We start from the raw sequence: 20914 nt of genomic DNA, 5'->3' as shown, positions 1-20914 counted from the left end.
GTAGAGCACATGCTAATTGAAGATAGTGAACTCCACATCAGCGACATAAATTCATCAACTAACCATTCACGTCCTGTTGCATTCTACATGTTGTTACTTCGTCTTGAGTCTCTCCATCATTGTCCGACTCCAGTTTAAACATAAAAGCCAGAATAGTTTCTGACATTTTAGTGCTTGTCTGCATGAGGTAATAGGAGCTGCTAACACACACACACACAAGCTCTTGAAGCTCCGCCCTCTGTGCTGGGAACAGCAGCTCATTTGCATGAGGGACATACACGAAACAACACATTTTTACTTTCATTTTAACATGCTGTAAAAATTATATTTGCCGTATTTTGAGCTAAAACTTCACATACACACTCTGGGGACAACAGAGACTTATTTTACATCTTGTAAAAAGGGGCATTATACCACCCCCTTTGAACCGCGAGAGGCGTCAATTGCCTTCATTACATTGTGCGTCAAGTCCAAGTGTTTCTCTTTTGGTGTAAGTCGACTTGCGTACGGCTGTCTGCCGGAAGCTAGTTATTTCAGTCGATGAAGTTTTAAATATGGATATTTTTCTTACACAAAAACGCATCGCTTCACTTCAGAAAGCCTTTATTAATCCCCGGAGAGCCGTGTGGAGCACTTTTATCATGAATAGATGCGCTTTAATGGACTTCCAGTCATCCAGCCATTCACTGCCATTATCAAGCTTGGAAGAGCCAGGATTTTTTTAAATATAACTCTGATTGTATTCGTCTGAAGAAAGAATGTCATATAGACATAGGATGACTTCAGGGTGAGTAAATCACGGGCTAATTTTCATTTTTGGGTGAACTATCCCTTTAAATGGTGATATAAGATATTGGCCATATTGCCCATCTCTAAGTCAATAATTCCCTGTGTGACTTGCAAAGGCTTGCGTTTCGTTTGGTCACACCACAAGGTGTCACCGTGGCCTCAAAGCTTCAGCACTGCCTCTCTGAGCTCGATTACTGATGTCTGAGGTAAAACACGCCCCCTAATTAGCATAAAGACAAAGAAATGTAGAAATAAACAAATGTGAAAATAAAGAAATGTAGACATATATACAAATATACAGAAATAAATAAAAGTGGACAAAAATAACTAAACAATATGTAAATATGTAACTGTAAAATATGATAAATGTGGAAAATACAATCATACATAAATTAGGAAATAAAAGTATAAATACTAATTTATTTTAGTTTTTTACATTTCTCTGTATATTTATTTATTTATTATGTCAGCTTTGGAATTCCATAAAACACAAACTAAGACGTGCTACAGTAATGTATCTCTATATTTGCATTTGAGTGAGTGTTCAGCACACAAATTTAAATAATCTGCTTTATAGAGTGAGCCTACAGCATTAAGTTTCATTTTGTAGTTGCTAACGAGATTTGTATTCAGAGCTTTGTGGCTAAAGCTGTGAGTTTATCTGGCCACAGCTGAATCTGATTTCCACAATGTAAACCCTCTTTGCACGGCAGTCGCTGTCCTCAATACTGCTGACCCCATGTAACGCACAGTTGGCTTGAGTTGTTATGATAGCTTTTAAACAAAACACCCGACTTGGAAGAGATCCTGATGATGTGAGCAGAGGGTCTAGGACTCTAGGCTCTATTAAAAACGCCCCGTTCCTCTCAACCATGACTTATTTCGCACTTTCTAAAGCCAGAGCTCAACGGTTGTAATTTTGCAAGGTCGTGAAAGGAAGTCGTGTAGATACTGTGACGCATAAGATATTTCAGTGGCTCATTTTATGGATGTTATTTTGTACTATTGTCATGCTGCTTGTGTGCATTTCGAGAACTGTGTTAAGAATGCATTTGGAGAAAGTGCTGACACAAGCACTTTTGAATCGAGTGAAACAAGGCTACTAGGCTAACACTTGTTGTTCATAAACAGAAAGAAGCCATGAATAAATATAAAGATTAATGCAATGGATAATGTGTAATCATTCATATCATGTGCTTTCTTTTATCACACACTAGCTTTCTGGGTGTATACTTTAAAAAAAAAGTATTTAAATGTGGCATTGGCGTTACATTGTGTGAAAGATTTTTAGTGGGGAAAAAACGATTAAAATGTATTGATTTTAATTTATGATCAATTATGTGAGTTTTGAGATGATATTGACACCATCTAAGTGACATCTTTTTTTATCCAATTAAAGTAAAGCCAAATTATTCTTTCTGGTAAGTTCAAAACTTCTTGCTCAACCAGCTTTTTGCTGGTTAACAACATGGTAGTATAGAATCTGCCCTTATTACAGTATTAGATTATATTTAATTAGAAGTTGACCATGGAAATTGTGTCAGTCTTGTCTAGTTAGACCTGAGTGCGGCGTTCGACACACTGGACCACGTCCTTCTGTTAGAGCGCTTTGAGCGGTGTGTCGGGGTAAATGGAGTGGCTGCTACTGCTAAGTTTTGGGGTACCTCAGGGCTCTATTTTAAGCCCGTTACTTTTTTTATTGAAATTGTAATTCAACCCTTATGTTCTTAAGTGTTAATCAATTTGTTTTATTCATTGTTTGTGTATGAAATGTGTTTATTTTCTTGTACTGCAGTTTAGAATGCTTTTACAGCTTTTAAAGTGCTTTATAAATAGATCTTTGATTGATTAAAGCAGCTAGAGCTGCATCAATGCAGCATAAATCAGCTTAGATTCATTAGATTTCATAGAGTATTTTTCAGAAAGCACATAATGCACATTCCACATCAAAAAAGCAAAACATGACATTATTGTCCATATTTGTGCTATGTGTCAATTGGGAGGTTTTGCTTGTTTAGTAGTTCAGTACCAGTTTAGTAGCCATGCAAAGCTGGGTACAGAATAAGAATATACAGAATATAGTCAAGCTGTAAATGCTTATTTCCACAGACCGAACAAATGCTAATAAATGGTGACACTTCACGCATTCTAAAGTCTTTGGATTTAGACAGGTGCAGTATTTCGAGATCTACATCTGATCCCACAAAACCCAACAACCACTGTTCTTTGCCATTTGTTTGGGCAGTGTGAATTAGAAAAGAATCAGACTGTAAAATGAACTGTAAATAAGCATATTTGGTTTTTGTGTTTTTTTGTGCTTCTCTTGGCATTGCTATCCAGTCATACACACTTTCAAATATGCCTCTCAGAAGCTTTGGCATAATCCTTTCCTTATTTTCGAATAAAGAAGGAATAGATTTCCTGACTTATTATTCAAAGAGCATTGGCTTTTTGTTTTTTGTATAATTTGAGCTTTGGCCTTTTTTTGTATAATTTGAGCTTAAGAAGGGCACATTTTAATACCATTCTTGTCAGTTTAAAAAAAAAAATATTGGGATTTTTATATTATTTAAACTTAATTTTGACAGAAGTTTAATACATTTAATATATCTCCTTTCTCCTTCAAGCATATAGGACTGTATTTCCAGGACTTGAAAAAGCTGCCCAGTGGTCAGTGAGTGAACTAACTTTCTTTAAAGAGGCTTTGTCTCTAATGCTTGCCTGGGTCTGTCCCTTAGGCCATAAAAACAGAGACTCCATTGATCTGCCAATAACATCTATTAAATCTGTAAAGAAAAGAATAGTTAAGGAAAGGAAAGACAAAAAAGAGCAACAAACATTGGGGGGAAAGGGTTTTTTGAAGCAGTTTTTGTCTTCTGTTGTTCAAGTTAACGCAACACAAGTTAAACGTGCATCATTTTAGCAACATAAACCTCAATTAATGCCTTTTGCTTAAAACAAGAACATAACTATTTGCCAATGTCTTAATATCTTGTCTAACTGTAATATCTTGTGTAATCTTCTCATTAAGTATGCTTGTATATTTTTACTAAAAACAAAAAAAATCCATCCATCCATCCACCCATCCATGGTTTAAAAAATATTATTTATAATGTTTATTAAAATAAATGGTTTTAAAAAATATAAAATAGTAATTTAAAATAACAAAAAAATATTTGCTAAGATTTTATGTAATTTTGCTTCTTAGGTGAGAATGTTTGTATATTTTGACTTGGAAAACAAGCAAATACAGACACATACGTATTAAGAACCAATCATTCCATGCTTAAAAGGGGGACAGCAGTTGTCTTCGATAGTCATGAAGCAATGGGCCAGTTCATGTTGAAAACAGAATTATCCTGAAATTGATCAGGAGGCAGATGTGACCAGCAGCGGCTGAGCTGAAAAAGGAGCGATGCTGACCTCTCATTCCCTTTTGCCACTCCTGCTTAGCAGATCATCATTACCACCGCCAGACCAGCTCAGACACATTCATAAACACTCATAAACACTCTCAGCACCACTCTCAGGTTAAACACATGGAGCACATGGACCCGTCCCTGTCTAAACGGCATGTCACTGCTGCAGCTGCAAAATCTAATTGGCTTTCATTGCAGAAACACCTGCCACTCACAAAATGGAAGGTGATATTTAGTATGAAAATCCATATTTGCCAAAACACAAGCATACCGCCTCACAGACTTAACCAAATTCCATCTGTCTCAGCCGGGTTTTTTCTACTCTGATAGAGAAGTTTAATTTCTAAGTATTAAACAGCCTCCCTTCATAATGCTTTATAATTGACGTTAATGTGAGACTTCACAATAATGAGTTTGGTCTGAGTCTGCTATCAGCCCGCCTGTCTGACAGCGCACTCGCACTTACAATTGCATCCAGTGAACTGGAGAAAATTGAGTTTTAGACCCCAAATCCATTAACAGGCAATGTGTGCTGTCTCATACTGAAATCGACTCTGACATACAAATATGAACTTTTGCTAACTCTGTTTTAACTTGTTCTGTTTTAGTTTTTTGTGGGATCGTTTTGGACACAATTACAGTTCTCTACAGTTATCTGACTGCAGTGTAGTATGAAATTAACAATTGCACACATTGTAAAACAGGAGAGATGGCAAGGTTGATTTGATTTCCATTGTGCGCATTAGTAAACTAATTTTTTTTTAAATCAGAAAGGAACCTTTTAATTTAGCTTTGTGGTAGTAAAAATATATGGTAAAATATATTCAAATGTTAATTGAACTCAAATTAATATCAAAATAAATGCCCTTAAATATGTGAAATATGAAATAGTCATTGCTGATTAATTACCTAAATAGTTATTTTTAAATATCATTAATAATATTAAAGTTATTCTTGCTGTACTTTATCAAAATCAAGATTTCTCAGCAAAAAGGAAGACATTCTGGAAATGTTATTGGAAGTCCCTCTACTTCCTGAAGAGCATTGCTAATGATCATCTTTTTTAAGTGTTAGGTGTTTCAAGATGAATGATAATTAGCAATGTACAATGTATGTCACTGTAATGTTACAAGCCAAAATAAACCCTCTTTAATCATTAACATCAATGCCTTATGCTGTAACTATATTCACCATTTTGCTTAAATAATTATAGTCTACCAGTTTCAGCTAAACTTTCTATATCAACACATCCCTAATAGTCATTAATCATTGCAAATTCCTTTTTATCTCGCCTAGCTTCATGTGGCCATCAGCAAAACCGCCGCTAAAGTGGTGATCGACTGCAAAACGGTCGGAGAGAAATCCATCAATGCCGCAGGTAACATCACCATTGATGGAGTGGAGGTTCTGGGACGCATGGTCCGCTCACGTGGAAGGAGAGAAAACTCGGCGCCGGTAAGAGCAAACACATTCAGCCTCAGTCTTGCCCAAGCCTAAAAGAATCACCCATTTAAGCCCATAACAGGACAAGCTTTTGTCTCATACAGACAAGTGAGGGAATGTTTCTGAGGAATCTTTGTTTGGAGTCTAATAATTATTAGAGATGGTTGAAACTTCGAAGCTTGAAGGCACAAACGTCCTCTCAGATTCACTCGTATAATTATTAGGATGTGGAATTCAAAGCATGGGCACTCAGTTCAAGATAGAAAATACAGACTTTATGCCTTTTGGTTTTTCCATCAGAATGTGTGGATCATTATGTGTAATTGTGTAGGAGTGCGTCTGATTTTATTCTCCTTCGAGGATGCCGGCACAACTGATGAGACTAATTGTCTTTGTAATTATGCTGGTGGGGGTTGTAATGTGAGTTTGTGGAGTAAAAGTTTAAAAACTATTAGAATCAGTCATTCAGCCCAAACAAATAACCAGATGCATCTCAAGCGCGGCTGTTAGTAAATGGATGAAGTTTCTGCTTATTTAGATTTCATTCATTTGCAACAGTGAGCCCCATCATTTGTTTAGACTTCATACAATGGTTGTGTTGATACGATTTATATTGCATTCATTGCTAATTAAGAGATTACAGTTCAATAACCTTTATATATGCTCTGTTTGTGTGTGTTTTTATGATCCTGTCCACAGTTTCAGCTCCAGATGTTTGACATAGTCTGCAGTATATCATGGGCCAGTCGGGATAAGTGCTGTGAGCTCCCAGGCTTGGTAAGAGCGAACAAATGGTATATTATTCAATATATCCGTTTTATATGATCAGCAAACTGTACAAGCCACATTCTAATTAGCTTACGTTAATACTGCAGTTCTGTCAGCGGTGAAGCCCAAGGAATATCAGATATTTAACACCAAACCTCTTGAGCACGTGAAATTTTAAATATACAGAAGTACATAATACCAGCATCCCCATCGCTGAGGTTCACTTATAATTGATTATGAATGCATTCATTAGTGTTACTGTTGTTGATAAACATGCACTGACACTACAATGTTGGCTTATTTAAATAAAGACTTAAATAAGAGTTGATTAGAACCACTAGGCCAACTAGATTCAGGAATTTATCTTCTTTGCCAATAATCTGTTAAATTACATTAAACAACTGTTAAAAATGTCTTTTTTTACGTTTTTTTTAAACAATTTAACCGTATATTTTATTAAAGGGATAGTTCACCCAAAAAGTGATTCTTGGGTGAACTATCCTTTTAAGTGAAAACACCTGCTTCAACTTCCAAAATCTGCAACGAAAACTTTTTTCATATACAGTATATACATTTTGGGAGATGTAAAGAAGATACATTCAAGATCTGATCTGACTGTTCTTAAGTTCTGACTACGTTGTTGTTTATTTCAGTTTTGACTTGGAAATGAGTAAAGACTCCATTAAAAAGTAATGTTATGTTATTTAAATAACATTGAAGATCAAATCTTTAAAGTAAATCTTTTAATAAACAAATTAGTCTTCAAATGACTTAGCTATTTTTTTTAAACGATTACAATTACCATTATTAATGGTTTTATGTATGCCAGTATTGAAGACATCAGTATCGTCCTACATTTGATACCTCAGTGATATCACTTTTTTGTTCTTTTCCGGTCTCTTTTTGTCAGCTTATCCTGACAGAATGTTCTCCATGTAATCTCAAATCAGCCTTTCTGGCAATTGTCCCTAACTTTAAAGATCCATGACCACTCTACAAATAATTCAATTATGTTATCTTGAAGCAGACAAATAAACTTGGTCCTTCTTCGATAGGAAGAACAATATCTCCAGATCACTTGCTGTGTTTGTGCGCTTGCGAATTAACGACTTGGGGGAATTTCACAGACACCCATGGTTGACTTGGATAAATAAAGTTCTGTTGGATTCCTAGAGAGGAAATAAGCTGGTGTTTGAAATGTTGTATGACATGTTTTGTTTGTGCTTCCCTCAGAGAGTAGAAGAGGACTGTCCTGCCATGCCCCATGCCTGCACCTGTGCTCAGGACAGCAAAGGACCACCTGGACCCTCGGGACCACCGGTAAAACCATTACACACAACCTTAGAACAGTGGTACTAAACTAGATCACAGAGCGGCTACCAGGGAGATTTGTAACACTGGGTTGTAACATAATCAGTTTAACCAATTAGAAATTAGGCACAGGGGTGCCAGGGCCCCTGAGGTGACAGTTTTTGTAATTTTTTTGTCCAAAAATATATATTTTGAGATTTTATTGAAATTTATTGTCTGGTTTTAAAAATCTGTTAATGAATGTTATATTATAGAACTAGAATATAAATTGTAAGTGATTGACACAATCTATTTTCTATTAGTGTTGCATGTGAAAAAAATATCAAAATCTGAATTAGTTGTGCAAATGTCCATCCCAAAATTTCTCTAAAATCTAGCTCATTTTTTTAGCATAAAAGCTAGCTGACCGGGCTACTCTAGTTGACATTGCTCTCACACTCCAATATCAAGGCTAGCTGACATACTTTACCTGACAAACTCACTCTACCACTCTAGCATAAAAGCTAGCTGACAAACTTGCTATACTTTAGCATAAAAGCTAGCTGACATATTTCTGCTCACAAACTTGCTATAGCTTTTGTTTAACATAACAGCTTTTACATGTCAGTGATCATAGTCTTCCCACAACGGTAATGGTTCATGGCTTCTTCCTTGTGGGGATCGAACCAGAAAATGTATGCTTTTAGCTGAAGCCTTATGCACACAACACCTCTTTAGGGAAAAACACAAAACGTGTTAAGATGGCGCATAGAGCGATTAGAGATATAAAATGAAATGGAAAGACTATGTAAGATATTGAGAAAAAGACCCTGCATTAGATTGCTCAATTCAACCCGTGCTTCAGGTTGAACTCAATATGGCGGGAACAAATAAATGAGCTCATTTGGAAGGCAGCATCGTATGCACCCTGAGGGAAAATGTATTTCTGAGGCCTCGAAAAGGCCATGGTTTATAAACAGCAGTTCTTTTGAGAAAGTCATTACGAAGAGATCGATTTATCAAAACCGATTAGTCCGCTCCTGTCCTGTCTGCGTTTATAGATTCCTTCATCCATACAAGCCCATTTCCATGACCAAGAGCTGGTTGCAAGGAAAACGATTGCATTTCAGTTTTGTATATATTATTCTTGCATCTTGATATTAATATTACTGTCATGTGTTCTGAAGCCTTTCCTATGATTACAAGTCCTGTTAAATCACATGTATCTCTCAAATTAATATTAATGCTGTATTCTCGGCTTACATCGTCACCAGCAGGTTTTGTTAAGTGTGTTTTGAGCAGGCTCATGAATCAAATCCGTGATAAGAGCTACCTTATTGCTGCAGTTGCCACTGGGGATGCAATTAAAGTAAACACAGGAAGAGGAAGACGTGCAAACAGGGTTAAATTACTCGTGGTTGCCTGCAGCAGTGAGGGCAAGAGTTTATGAGGGTCATATGCAGGTGGAATATTGTTTGAACCAGGTCAAGGATACTCTCTACTGAACTACAGGCAGATTCCATTTCACTGATATTTTGAGCTATACAATTTTAGTTTTAGTTTGGTTTAATAAATAGACAGTAGCTGTGGACCAAAACCTTATGGACTGCCTACTGTAACATAGTCCATTGAAGACGAGTTGAACTGAATTCATGTGCAGTTTGTTGAAAACGTGAACAGATACAAAAGACGTGACGTAAACCTGGACTTGACTTGACAAACTCACCAAACTGCGGGTTATATGAACAATACAAGAGAACAATGGGAACATGAGGGCTATATACATATGGACTAATCACTAAACAAGGAACACCTGAACACATTGATAAAGACAATAAACCAATAGGCTTGTTCGACTTGAACCGGTGCTGCACAGACCGATCGGTGAATGACATCAAAATACCGGCTCCGTATGCTTTTCAATCACTCTCGCGGTACTTTGATGTCATAAACCGATCGGTCTGAGCAGCGCCGGTTCATGTAGAACAAGCCTATTGACAACATAGGACACATGACAAGAGGAGCACATGGCAGGATCACATGACAAAAGGGGAGTACACGACAAACCCAGGAACATGACAATGGGAAAGCTTCAAAATAGAGGATATGAAACATGAACATGAAACAAGACACAAAACCAAACGTGACACCTACATGCCATGGGGGACATAAAAAAAATATCAATAAAAAGGTGTGAAGGCAGTTCCGAAAGATAGGGATCTCAAATAGGTAGTTCACCCATAAATTACAATTATGTTGTCATTTACTCACCCTCATGTCATTTAAAACCTGTAATATATACTTTCCTTTGAGTTTCCTCCATACAATGAAAGTCAATGGGGTCCAATGCTGTTTAAGCCACCTCTGACTTTCATTGTATAAAACATTTGAAAATAAATGTAAAGTTTGCTGAGCCCCCCTAGTGGAGCCTGGCCCCTTGGTTGAGAACATAGACAGTAAAAAAAAAGATGGACGACGCACCCTTCGCTCTCTTCCTTTGGTGAGAACTGAAGCCGCCACTGTCACGATTTGGCGCTGGCATCTTGGGACTTTTAGGACTCGGGACCAGACCTGCGCAGTAGTGGGCAGGAAGTAAAGCCGCGAAATCAACGTCCCGCCCTCACTCTCGCAGAATGCACTCTCCCTGCACTTTTTTAAGTGGCCTATGTCTGCTCCGTTCTGCTCCAATTTCGATGTCTGTTGATTGCAATACGACAAGAGGCTTGTTCAAATAAAGTAAATACTATCTCGTCAGTCCTCCGTAGATACCGAAAAAAAGTTTGTTGGTGCTTCAGTGACTACTTCGCTCAGAGAACCTGTCAATCGCAACTGTCAATCATGATTTTACACCACCGTTTTTATAGCATCACGTAACTAACTAAAAACAAAATTATTTTAAAAACAGACACTTGAACTTATATCAGCGTGATAAAAACGACAGCAAATTACAGAAACCACCTTTGAAAAAAAGATATTTGAAGTGTAATTTAATTGTTTATTAATTTATTATTTATTTAATTGTTGGTCTCACGTCCCGTTGAATAACATGGGGAGGCGGGGTTTATGTTTATGACCTATACTAGGACCAGCCACCGGGGGGCGATCGAGACGTTTTGGCTTCACTTTTCAGGGCTTGTACGGCACGCTTGGTTGAGAACCACTGTATTAGAGTATTGTGCTGTTACCTTAGCAACATACTAACATCAAACTCTGTTGAAATCAATTGCTAGTTGAGTTTCATTTGTGGTGATCCATAATAGTTAGCACACTGCCTATGTAGGCATCAAGGCAGCTCACTATGCTTTGGAACAGAGCTAGAGACATTAAAAGAGCTCTGGTCATTAAAACAATGTATTTGCTTATTCAGACTCTTTCAATTTGTGTTTATCTAATTGTGTGTGTCTGACTCCCAGGGCGGTCCTGGTATCAGAGGTTCAAGAGGAGATCGGGGGGAGCCAGGCTTGACGGTAAAGTACACATACAGTATGCTTCCACAGTATCCCATATGCAGGGCCACCCAGAGTTGTCATGATTTGCCAAATAGACAACAGCTCAAAATGTGAAAATACACACAATGCATGTGCCTCCATGTTGTTTTTGGAAGGTGCGAAGCGAGTAAATCTCGCTCTCTCGCTCAGATTTTTCGAAGAGCTTGCTTTGTTTATTTGTATCTCTTCGTCCAGCTGTAGTTTCCTTTACAGTAATGCCCCTCCAGATGTGTGTGTGTCCATGCACAGAATGCATAATACTAGTCCAAATAACGCCATGCTGGGACAGACATCATTTCATTTCACGCTCCAAAGTTTTATGTAAACTTGGTCTAAATGGCGAACGATAAAAAGTTTGTCACAAGCTAGACTGTGACAAGTGTCTTTTGCTCCCTTGATTATTGCATTCCTGATGGAGAAGGAGACTGCAGGGCATTCACACTTTGTTTCAGCAGCCCGGCTGGTGGTAGGCCTGAAACATTACGTAATTCTATTGAGGAAAATAAACCCGGCAATGAAACCATGATGATTTTATAATGAAGTTATGTTTAACTTCAGATAACGTCCAAACTTTATGTTCAAGGGGCCTCAAGGGCCACCTGGTGAGATCGGACCTTCAGGACCGCAGGGCCCACCGGGCCCTCAGGGGCCAAATGGACTGTCCATTCAGGGGGCACCGGTAAGTATTCTGGGTCCTTCATTTCTTCTGAATACTTGGATTGTTGCACAGAGTTTGTTTCATCTTTATTTTCATTTTGCCTTTTTTCTTTTTCAATTCCTTTCTCTACAGGGGGCTCCAGGAGAGAAAGGAGAAAAGGGGGAAATAGGTCTGCCAGGTCCTCAGGTACGGAAAAAAAATATATCGCCCGCATGTCTCATCAGCGCTCACGACAGATTTATAACACCCACACAGTCTCTCGTTAGCTAACCCCATCCCCTCCGTTACAGAGTTATAATTATCACTGTGCCACGAGTGTCTGCGTATGTGTAGCTCATCATCACTGATAAGTCGTGCATGTGTGTGTCTGTATGTGCAGCTAATCTTGAATTTAAGAAAATTGGCTCACAGAAAAGAGAACATACAAATATAGATAATGTCCTTCAGTTGGCTGCCTAATAGAATCAGCTAGTGTCTTTATGAATTACTCAACTCTCCTGAACTCAGCCTGGAAACTTGCTTGTTAGCGCAAGAAGCCTGCTAGGGAGAAGTGTTGGAACTGAGATACGCTTCTGTGAAATAATCACAAACATTTGAAGCCGGCAGGAGGAAATATATGATTTATTAGAAATGACTTTTGGAATTTCTCATCTTCAGAATATAAAACAAATATTATTTGATCAGTTTTCAACTGACAATTTGGCTGTAACTGTGTAGCGGATTGTGTAGCACTAACCAAGTTTTAACTCGTTACTGTTTTTAATAGCAAGAATTTCATTAAAAAAGCTAAATTTTTGAGCAAAAAAAATAAGAAAATTGCTTTTTTTTTACTACATCCAGATCAGATTCAGAAAAATTATCAAAACATGGATGAGGTAGATCGAGTCCATCAACACCACCTCAGATTGCACAGTCCTGTACTATTTCCTGGGTCGACATTTCATTCGATAACGCTGTTTAATGTTGATGATCGGATTATTATTTTTTTCATATGCATCTGCTAACATATACTTTTGCTTGTTTCTGCTTCTTCTTAACATGTCTTCTGATCTGAAGATTCAGTACTCTTTCAGAAGATGTGTCAGAGCGCCACCTACTATATAACAGTGAAAACACGGAAAACCGTACATTTCCGTCAATGGCAGGAAAGGGTTGTCTCATAAATTACGAAAATTTCCGTCAATGGCGGGGAAAGAGTTAATCAACTATGATTCATTTCTTGGTCATTTTAAAGGTGTATCCCCAGATTCCCTGCAACTTCATGAATTTAGTTTGTTTTTTATATTTAATTTTATAAATAATTTTCAATATTATTATAGTATTGGTTTCTTGTTGATTGTCCCAAAATGTAAGGTAATATGCTGTTCCATGTGACTTTAACTGGGAAACATTTGTGCAAACATCAAATGGGACTTGTAGAGTTTACATTTATAATTTACACTACTGTTCAAAAGTCTGGCATGCATGAATTTGACACATTTGATATGTGACATTTTTTATGTTACAACAGATTTCTGTTTCAAACAATTGGTTCTTTTGCTGAGACTTCTTTTAAAAACATTATAAAATCCTACCGACCAACTTTTGAAAGGTTGTGTACATTGTAGAACCAAACTAGGGTTGAATTTTTCATTTAGAGTGATAGTTCTCAAAAACGAGTACTTGAGTACTCGGGGGGTGTGTGGGGCAGGCATGTCCATCATTGAGATAATGAAAATATTTTAATTAAAACATAACTTGAGTACTCGTGCATATCCCCAAACCAAACCTAGACAAGTGACTCTACCTACTCATTCCAATCCACTACACACTACTGCCTAATCATAAGTGTTTGACAACTGTCAATTGACAATCTTATTTTAGGGAGAGACTAATGTGCCTAAACTCAAAAGACAGGCAGGATGGAATTCATATCTTTGCCTCAAGCAGATGTCTTAGACTTTTATGCTTCCAAGCCTCTTTCAGAAGCTTGTTAAAATTCACCCTCTCCTGCGACAAGTGCTGGTGTTTAGTTTTCTGCTGAAAGTGTCACCAAAAGGCTTCTAAAACATTCACAGTGACAGTTCCATTTGTTGACGAATGACTGTTTGATGTGAAGCCAATGACAACCACTCAAGAAAAATCCCCTGGAGTTCTCTAGTCTATAGGGTGATGAAAAGAACATCCTGGCTTTTCCAGTGGTCAAAGTACACACACATATGTTCCTCAGCCCTCCAGTATAGACGTCTTGGCTTGAGATGGATAGCCTCCTTTAAGCAGAGGGGCCATCCACACCCTCGCTTCCATTAGCACCAGGTATTGAGTTCTTTCAGAGTTATGTTGGCAGTGAGGAGGAAGTGGTCTTTGCCGTACTGCAGAAGAGACGCTGAGTTCTCACTCAGGGCTAATCTATCCTGTCAGCCTGTGAATTATATTTATTGGCTGCTGGTTTCCAGTCCTCCATATCATGCGCCGCATCTTCTCCTCAGTCTGCCTCTGCCGCTGGCACTGAGAGCCCAGTATAAAATACTGTTAGGAATGCCCTCACACACAGTTTCAGAATTACGAGTCCACTCGTGATAAACCGAAGCCCATTTTAGCCTTTGCGACAGTGAGTGTGTGGTGCTGATATATGGGGTGGTGTTGAGTTGAATGTCTTGAATTTGTAATATTGCAGCTGAAGCGATGAAATACTGTATCATTATGAAGCGGAAGGCTGTGAGACGAGCAGGCGTTTTCAGTTCATACTCTATAGGAGCTGAGCAGCTGGGGATTGTGGGATTGTTAAAAAAGTGATGCAAGTGAAGCAGAGAAACGCTCAACTGATAGATTGAAAATCCCATGGCACATTTCAAAATGTGTCATAATGCAGATTTTTTTTTTGGGGGGGGGGGGGGGGGGGGTTATTGATTTAAATGACTATTTCACCTTTGGAAATTTCATTTCATTCTTATGAATTTTCATTTCATTCTTATTTCACCTTTGGACCACAAAAGAAGGTATTTTGAAGAATCTTTCATCATGTTTTATTCTTTCATGTTTTTATCTGTACTATGAAAGTCAATGGGGGCCAAACCAACGCTGGACCTTTTTTCAAAATATCTTCTTTTGTGTTCCACAAGAGTTCACAGTCTTTTGGTTTCCAACACAGATCTTCAAGGACAGTCTATGTTATTTTGTTCTAAGATATCATAGCAGAGCAGCTCTTCAAATCGCAATGACTCAGACCACACAAACTGTCCTCACTTTCGATTACCTCCTCAACTCTGAGATTGAGCACTTAGATAATGTCAATATAGCCGGTGAGAATGGAAGGCATTCTGTGTATGGTGACAGCCACGTGAAACAACAGGGCCGGACATTTATTACTCAGCAAAGGCCAAACATTTTGTGAACATCTATTTCCATCATTGATTAAGATGTCTTGTTTAATTTACTTTCAGGGTGTACCAGGTGCCAGTGGAGGACCAGGCCGAGATGGACCTCCAGGACAAAGAGTAAGCAACTTTTGTAACTTGTTTCAAACTATACTGTATGATGTTGACATTTATTTTTGTACAATTACAAATGATTTTGTGTGATACTCCAGCCTGGTCTCATTGCTAATACGTAGTTAATTAATATGTAGCATTTACAGGTACAGAACATACATTTTTGTTCTTGCAAAAATGTCCAAATGATGATGTGTTGCAGTCACATCCTCTCTGACGGCCGGTATATAATAGTTTTGTATGAGTTACAGAGCAGAATTTAAGTTATTAATAGCTGAAAATCTGATCCCGATCCACTGCGACGCATTTCTCATTCATACGCACATCACCCAAAACACGGCATGTCACAATCTGTGATGAAGCAAGCGGGAGCCAATGAGCAATCTGTGATACCACTGGCGTAAAAAATGTCATAAAGCTTCCTGAAGCGGCAATTTTTACATGCATAATGAGTGCGAAATTTGACTTTTACCGTCGCTGCTGAGAATAGAGATGAAGGAGATCACTGAATAAAGGCTTGAATTTGGGTCTGTTCCTCACAATCACAAGACGCAATGTAATATTTTAAAGAAATGACGCCACAAGCACATTTTTCCAGTGAGCCTGGGTTGCGTATGTAAGTGGTACTTCAAACTCCAATTGTTCCACTAAAAGGAAAATGTCTACGGAATTTAAATTAAATTGCGTTAAAAAAATGTTATATTTGCGTTAATGCATTCATTTTTAGAGCACAATTTTGTTTAACAATTAATGCATGATTAACTCTTTAATGCACCAGTAATACAAATGTTAACTTTGATGGACCAAGTGATATTAAGTAAACACACTTCTCAGTCCTGCCGTGTAATAAAGCTTGTGTGTTCTTGTGTGTCTGAGCAGATCTGATTACGCTGGAAGAGCCCCGACTCACAGATTCAATTTACAGGACTGCTAGTCAATAACACCACAACCTGAACTAATCAGATCTGTCCCGCTAGACTGTCATAATAAACGCTGAACGTGTTTGTTTTCATTATTGATTTTGTAGCTCGCCTCCACACCAAATGAAGCAACTTGTGAACAAAGCCTTATTTGATATTACGGAACCACACCTGTGATTTTCAGTTTCTTGAGGTGATTTTTTGGTATGAGCCCACGTGCAACACGTGAAATATAATTGCATTCTCTTAGTCTGGGTGTTTTGAGCTGCATGTGTCGTCACAGATAAAGAGGTGTTTAAACTTTAATATGGCCATTTCTAGAAGAAAGGAATAGTAGTCTATACAGATTAAACGCCACTGGAGACTTAACAAAAGGAACACTAGACTCATTCTGTGAACTGTAATGAAAAATATGCATGAGGTGGTTATTCTATTACCATTCCCAAAGCTGTGTAGTGTAATTAAATGTTAATGTCTTGGTGAGACAGCGCAAGTTCGCCATCTCTGTTTAGTAATGAGCAGCATGAGTGGAAATGTTTGAATAAATCTGTCAGTTTGCATTGGAAAAGAAAAACAAGCAGCTCAAATGGAGGTGTTCAGACCACACGGCTGCTTACTGAGCTGATTTAAAGCAGGTTGAGGGATAAATCTGCTGTGGTTTCATTCACAGTAACTCACTATGACAGTTTAACAAAGAAAGCAGATGTTTGGCTTTGAACTTATGATAATCTCTAAAAAGAACATTTGTAAAGAATCTTAGTATTGTTCCAAGGTTAACTAATGAGTTGTCTTATCTGGAAGTGGCACACAATGAAGTACTGAATAAATTATTTGATACTTATGGGATTTTCACCTACAAATGGACTTCATGGAGACACTAGAACAACTGTACAATGCATTGTACAAAAAGATGAACTTTCTTGTTTGACATCAGGTTGTGTGTGTGTGTTCTGGCTGTGGCTTGGCAATATATTGCATATGGCATATGATTTTGCTGGCAATATAAAATGAAGCAACACTGTGACTGTCACTCAGATGTTTCAATAACATCTCTGATATATATGCAGAAAAAGAGTTTGAGTTAATAAGTTTGATTAATTTCTGAGAATCGAATTAAAGTATATCGTTATATTGGAGAATATAGATGAAAATGATTACATTTTTTATTGTGTTCATTTGGCGAAAAACTGTTAAAAACATGCCTTGATTATTTTTTAACTAGATTTGTTTCTTTTTCATTTTATCTAAATTAAAATATTTGTTGAATACAGAATCGTTCAAACATTTGCAGTCAGTAGTAGTACACACACACACACACACACACACACACACACACACACAGACAGATAGACAGACGGACTGATAGATAGATAGACAGACAGACGGACGATAGACAGACATACAGAGACAGACAGACAGATAAACAGACAGACGACAGACAGACAGACAGACTGATATACAGACAGACAGACGATAGACAGACAGACAGACAATAGACAGACAGACAGACAGACAGACAGACAGACAGACGATAGATAGATAGATAGATAGATAGATAGATAGATAGATAGATAGATAGATAGATAGATAGATAGATAGAGATATATAGATAGACAGACAGACGATAAACAAACAGACAGATAGACAGACAGACGATAGACAGACGATAGACAGACATACAGAGACAGACAGACGATAGACAGACAGATAAACAGACAGAGAGACTGATATACAGACAGACGACAGACAGACAATAGACAGACAGACAGACTGACAGACAGACAGACAGACGATAGACTGACTGACGATAGATAGATAGATAGATAGACAGACAGACAGACGATAGACAGACAGACAGACAGACGATAGACAGACAGATAGACAGACAGACAGACAACAGACAGACAGACAGACAGACTGACTGACTAACTGACAGATGATAGATAGATTGATAGATAGATAGAGTTCAGAAATGTCACCGCTGCAGTGAATATTAGTGCCTCATTGGATATGAGCACTAAGCAAAGAGGTGTTTATACTGTAGCATGCTTCCATGACTCCATCTAGAGGGAGGCTCGTATCCACCTCAACAGAAAGAGAAAAACTTCTGTGACCTCCAGCACTCATATGGGACTGCAAATATTGCTTCAGGGCCAAAGCTGGGGTAGAATCATCACCACCTTTCGCCCCGCTAACAACGGCACTGTGTTATGTGCACCAGAACTGTGTTGTGTGCACCAGAAGGCTTTACACAAAGTGTGGTTCTCCAAAAGTATGCTGCACTTGAGGCATTTTAAATGTAACAATGTTTTTCCTTCCCTCCACTGGACTGTTTCCCAAATTCCCTGCTATTTAGGGCAATGAAGCATGTTGAGTGGAAGAACTTAGACTCAGTTGGATCATTGGCTTAAAAAAGAGCAGCCAGAACCGTATTATAATTTGTGCTGACAGATCTGACAGTAAGTTGTTGTTGTGGAGTCTCTATCCCCTACTGAGTTACTTTAGGTGCATCCCAGCATTCTACATTAAACAGTAGTACAATGGATCTTCAAGAGGAGTTCGTTCTACTCCTTCATTTCCACCTGTTCTGTTACTTTGCTGTTAGCGTTTGTGGATCTGGTCTTTTGCATTGGAATCGCTTGCTGTCGAACTGTTCCAAAAAAAGGTTCATGCCGTGAATGTACATAGGTCAGCCAGAGTTTAACACATGCTGTTCATTTAATGAGTTTTTGGCTGATTCAAACTGATTCAACTTGTGAGTTTGAGAGTCATTTGCTTGTGAATCAAAAGCTTGAAAGAAACAAAACAACAAAATAAGCTATTGGTTTACATTTAGCCACCTTAAATAAAACTTTGTTCCATTGTAAACTGGGCAAATATGTTATAAAGTATAGAAGGTAGACCTGCAGACTGACAGGTACCGGTTACTGTTCAACTGCAGGCTATAATGTTTTAGTGGGGGTTTTTTTGCATTACATTGCTGCTTTTAAATAGTTTTTCTGTATCAGGGTGCAATAAAGCATTATTTTTGACCTGTGAGCCACATTTTTCAGCCCCACGTTTTAAAAAAAAGGCATATCAAAGTTATTCAATTTTTAACTGATCATGTGCAGTTTTTCATTCCACTCCACTGCACTACATCTCGTGTTTTTAAAAGCAAAAAAAAAAGTTACGTGTGAACTGCGTTGAGAAACGGTTGAGAAACACTGCCATAATGTGTTATCATCATTTCCTTCTTATAGAAGGACATCTTTCCTTTAGATTTCCTTAAGAAGAATTGGGACCTCCAGGTTTTACTGTCCATAATCTGTGCTAAAAGAAGATGCTGTGCTGTATTTATATAGATTTTCGACATAATTTGTATTTTAAACATAACATAGTGATTATCAGAAATTCTTTCTTTTTAGGGTCTACTGGGTAAAGATGGACCCCAGGGACGACAGGGCCCTCCAGGCCCAATGGTATGTAACATGATCAAATCACTAGGGGTGCTAAACCACAGCACTGTAGAGTTTAGCTTCAACTCTAATGAAACGCACCTGATCCGGCTAATCAAGTCCTTCAGGCTTATTTGAAAACTACAGGTATGTGTATTAGGCTTGGAACTAAACTCTGCAGGACTGGGGCCCACCAGGAACTGACTTTTTCACACCTGCACTAGACTCTTTAAGTCTTTCTCATTAACTTTTTGTCTTCTCCATATCTCATTTTAGGGTAGCCCTGGTGCTCCTGGGGCTCCAGGATCAAGTGGACCACCAGGGCAACTTGGTGATCAGGGGCAACCTGTGAGTATTGCATTAAAGTCATGTTGAACAAACAGAATGTTGTAGACTGCTGGTCATGTCTTCAGGTTTCTTCAGCTTTCTGATATTATTCGGCTCAGTTAAATGTGGTTTTGTGGAGTTTAGTAGAAGGAACATTGAATTCTGGCAGACTGTCCTGCCACTGAGTCATTATCTTGAGAGTCAGATTCCAACATTATTCTCACTGAGGTACCAGACCACCAGACCAAAGATGAAAAGGAAGGGAGACCAGAATAATAAAAAAAAAAAAACAATATATGTCAACATAAAGTCAAACAAACTGGTCCTTTGGTATTCCAGTCAACTGATATTGAATATACTTGCTGAAACAGACCAGCATAATTGGTGACCAGTATGTTTTGGTGTCGGCGTGCGGGTGTTCTCATTAGGTTTAACCAGAAAGCCTTCTTTGGCAGGGCTCAACAATAAGGATGGCCAGCTGGTCTTGGGCCAGCGCAAGACGGTTCAGGCCACTTGACAGAACTTTCACCATGTCTGTGTTGCCTCCTTACATTCGGTCTTACATTTTGTTGATTTTGTACATCCCCCATTTTTTTGTTTTCTGTGCTGCAAGTCAGAATGTCAGTAATGTTTTTCATCGTATGCCATTATTTTATAGCTGTATATTTTCCAGCTTGTTCATGTTTTCTTTTTAAATATATATAAAAAAAATAAAAAATGTGTATATTTCAGTTATGACAACTCAGAATAGTTTTAGCACATTGGTATTATGTATTTGGTCTTGGCAGACTAGAATGGAAGTATGGGCTTGCTACTGCTATTAGATACACATACACGCTGCTGCTGCATGAATAGACATACAAATATCCCATTGCAGATTTAGACAGGTGGAGTTGGGGGAGGTG

The 20914-nt window shown here is 38.1% G+C and overlaps 1 protein-coding gene across 6 annotated transcripts in view; it reads left to right on the top strand.

Moving 5' to 3' along the window:
• col14a1a (collagen, type XIV, alpha 1a) overlaps window positions 1-20914 on the top strand; it is a 137595-nt gene that overhangs the window by 103786 nt on the left and 12895 nt on the right. For all 6 annotated transcript variants that reach the window (XM_079625846.1, XM_079625847.1, XM_079625843.1 and 3 more), the window contains 9 exons: window positions 5505-5663; window positions 6351-6428; window positions 7653-7739; window positions 11123-11176; window positions 11781-11876; window positions 11988-12041; window positions 15278-15331; window positions 19653-19706; window positions 19959-20030. In XM_079625846.1, the coding sequence (XP_079481972.1) occupies window positions 5505-5663; window positions 6351-6428; window positions 7653-7739; window positions 11123-11176; window positions 11781-11876; window positions 11988-12041; window positions 15278-15331; window positions 19653-19706; window positions 19959-20030 (708 nt within the window). The remainder of the gene's footprint in view (window positions 1-5504; window positions 5664-6350; window positions 6429-7652; window positions 7740-11122; window positions 11177-11780; window positions 11877-11987; window positions 12042-15277; window positions 15332-19652; window positions 19707-19958; window positions 20031-20914) is intronic.

The sequence above is a fragment of the Phoxinus phoxinus genome (assembly GCF_949152265.1).
Source record: "Phoxinus phoxinus genome assembly, chromosome: 10".
Lineage (NCBI taxonomy): Eukaryota > Metazoa > Chordata > Actinopteri > Cypriniformes > Leuciscidae > Phoxinus > Phoxinus phoxinus.
This window is presented reverse-complemented; position numbering and strand designations above follow the sequence as displayed.